Raw genomic sequence first — 3017 nt, 5'->3', positions numbered from 1 at the left:
TCTAATAAACTTCTTTTCTATTTGTAACTCAAACAGAGTGGATTTCAATTTGTGACTATTTTTGTGTCTAACACTTCCGACAACATCATCGTCATTATTAAATATGCCTGAGCAAATATTTAAATCTGCCTAAGAGACATTGGGCTAGGTCTGCTGGTTCCAATTCCCTCAGTTCTTAATGTTGCCATACAAACTGAAAAAGGGGTGGCTATACTCCTTTTGTCTTGAATGCAAACAAAACAGCAAGTTCCCCCTTCAAGGCCAAGCAAATAAACCCCTCCTTCAGATAATTCAGATGATTGCTAGAGGGCCACATTCCTAGTTAAGCAGGTAAGCAACATAGCCTCCCATTACGTAAATATATGAAAGCTTAATTCAAAAATATATATTTTTATTTGCACTTAAGTAATAGAGCCTTGAAATAGTACATTTTTAATTAGAAGAGTCATCTGCATCTTGGAGGATGACAAAAATACAAATAAAAGGGTAAGTTGAAAAGACTACAATACATCATATCAGAGGGGTAGTATATCCTACAGTCACTATTCCTGGGCACAAGTTAGATATGCCACATGTGGAAATACAGAAGCAAAACAAAAAGATTAAGATCCATATCTCACTGAATACAATATATGGTTCCTCATTATGTTTCCTGGTCCATTCTGTGAATCCTTTCTTGGCATTTATACATGGACTGGAGACAAGCAGGTAACAACAGTACATCAGAGCCAGAAAAGTGTACTTCCTGATCTCTGGGGAAGATTGTCAAAGTCTTAAATAGTTTCATCCATCTAATCTCTGCTGCCCACAATCTGCAAGAGGAAGGTGAAGATATAAACGATGTCTGTGTAGATCTTGAGGGCTCCATAGACGTATTCCTCCGGGCTGATGGTATGCTTCCGGTTGCCCAAGACCAGTTGGGTATCATAGGCAAGAAACTGTAAAAAGCCACAAGGTAGCAGTTAGTTATAAGTGGCAAGAAATTATTCAACAATAAAAAAACATTCTTCTTGCCAAGAACTGTGTTACGATAGAAGGAAACACATCCCAATATCTGTAGGTCACAAAAGAGAAAGGATGCAAGATGGCATGAACAGATTCCTAAATCTACCCAAGAGTTTTCAAAAGTTCTTCTGTCTCTCCATATTTACTTCCACTCGATTTTTCTGCTCCTCCCACCCCTCCAATTTTCAAATGCATTTTACAAAATGCTCAGAAACATTTAAATTTTTTCCCCAGTTGATCAAAGAATGAAATTAATTGAAACAGAACAAGTATGAATCCCTTTAAAAGCAACAGGAAAGTTATAACTGGGTAAAAATTATTTTCAAAAGAACTTGGGACCAGTATAATTCTGAAGCCAAAAATAGAATCATGTAAAAATAAACCCAGAATTTACTATTTCGGCACTCTGGAATACTGGACTTCCTTGGAATTAATCTATACAGCAAAGAGTAGATGTGGCAAAGAGTAATAAAGGGAAAATTATTCCAGTTCCATTTGTAATCACGACATATTAATTCATTCCATAGTTCAAGTCCCTGACTCCTTTTCTAGATATTATTTAGCACCCCTCTAAATATACGTAAGCACACAGTCTTTATAGATGATCTATAAACTTTATAAAAGCAATCTAGTTTATCTACTGCACCCATGGACCCAAGTGAAAATATACCTTCAAGAGAGGATAGCATTATGGTTTTAATTATAATTCTAGTTTTGTACATATTTTTCTTAATTTAGACTTGTGTGACAGAGGATGGGTAACTTAAGTCTACAGAAGCTAACTTCCTACTAACCAGGGTGAAGGCGATTGCACCAATAGATGCATACAGCATATGGAGCCAAGGAACCTGCAAGAAGAAGCAAAAAATGAATGTGGTCTACATGTATTTAGTGGTTTGGATTTAATTAACTCTAATAACAGATTTTCCAGACTACAGCACAAATAATAGAAGGAAACCATTATCAACTCATCATTCATTTTAAGAGACAAAGGTTTAAGGCTATTAATTACTCAATAATAGATCCCGTCTACACATTCTCTCTCAAGAATGCTCTCTAAGAGCAGTAGAGATGAAGACTGCTGTTTTGATCTCCATACTGTGGGGGATCATAGTGGTTAGATTGGGCTGTTGAAAATGGGAGGAGATGAACCTGGAAACTGAACCCCAGTTCAGAAACAACATGTTAACCACTATAGTATGTTGGTTCTATGGCAGTTTCTAGGCCAGGAATACCCTTCAAAATGCTGTAAAATTATTCAGAGTCATACATCTAAAAGGACCATTGACCCCAAGCCCACTAAATAATTTCCAATAATAATACCAATAATTTCTTACATATTTGAAGGACAAGACTATGGCTGTGATAATTCCAGTCACCATGACAACAATGCCCAGCACACAGAACAAACCAGTGCAGGATGTGAAATCCACCTGCCAATGAAAAGAAGACATGGTAGGAGTTGACACATAGCGGGTCACCTTTTGTGCACAGAGTATTAGCATCCCTTGTAGGAAACTCCTTAGCTTCACCACCCTCGGCATATGCAGAGACACATTAACACCATACTGAAATGGTATACAAAATGCAAATTGTGTAGGAGGAAGATTTGTACATTTTTGTTCTCATAGGTATTATGCAACCAGTAATTTTCGAAGAAACGTTGAAACTATCAAAGAAAGACACTTCTCACCTTTGTCTGGAAACAGAAGATGGTAACAATTATGGACACAATCGCTGTAATGAGCAGAGCAATTAGAACAGCCTTTGTAGAGTACATGCTGCAAAGAAAAAGTTAAACAAAATAATTTCATCACATAATTTCAGGAGTACTGTTTTCTTAGATATGGAAGGAACTATATAGTAACAAAATGGCACTTTGGACAAAGTGGTTTGTTCTAGTTCATATACAGTTTGGGGTACCTCAAATTCTTTCACTTATATCAGAATTCCTGATTAAATATGCATGGTGAAACGTGAAATATGCAATTCAATTTGTGAATAGAGCTTTC

General features: G+C 36.5%; 1 protein-coding gene across 1 annotated transcript in view; it reads right to left on the bottom strand.

Moving 5' to 3' along the window:
* Window positions 1-374: 374 nt before the first annotated feature.
* Window positions 375-3017, bottom strand: part of LOC308669360 (protein lifeguard 3-like) — a 54847-nt gene continuing 52204 nt past the window's right edge. The window contains exons 9-12 of the mRNA XM_081329997.1: window positions 2699-2786; window positions 2343-2438; window positions 1800-1853; window positions 375-938 (exon numbers count right to left, since the gene is read on the bottom strand). Coding sequence (XP_081186123.1) covers window positions 792-938; window positions 1800-1853; window positions 2343-2438; window positions 2699-2786 — 385 coding nt within the window. The 3' untranslated portion in view covers window positions 375-791. The remainder of the gene's footprint in view (window positions 939-1799; window positions 1854-2342; window positions 2439-2698; window positions 2787-3017) is intronic.

The sequence above is a fragment of the Vipera berus genome (assembly GCF_964194415.1).
Source record: "Vipera berus genome assembly, chromosome: 1".
Lineage (NCBI taxonomy): Eukaryota > Metazoa > Chordata > Lepidosauria > Squamata > Viperidae > Vipera > Vipera berus.
Note: the sequence above shows the minus strand (reverse complement) of the source record. Positions and strands in the feature narration are given on the sequence as shown.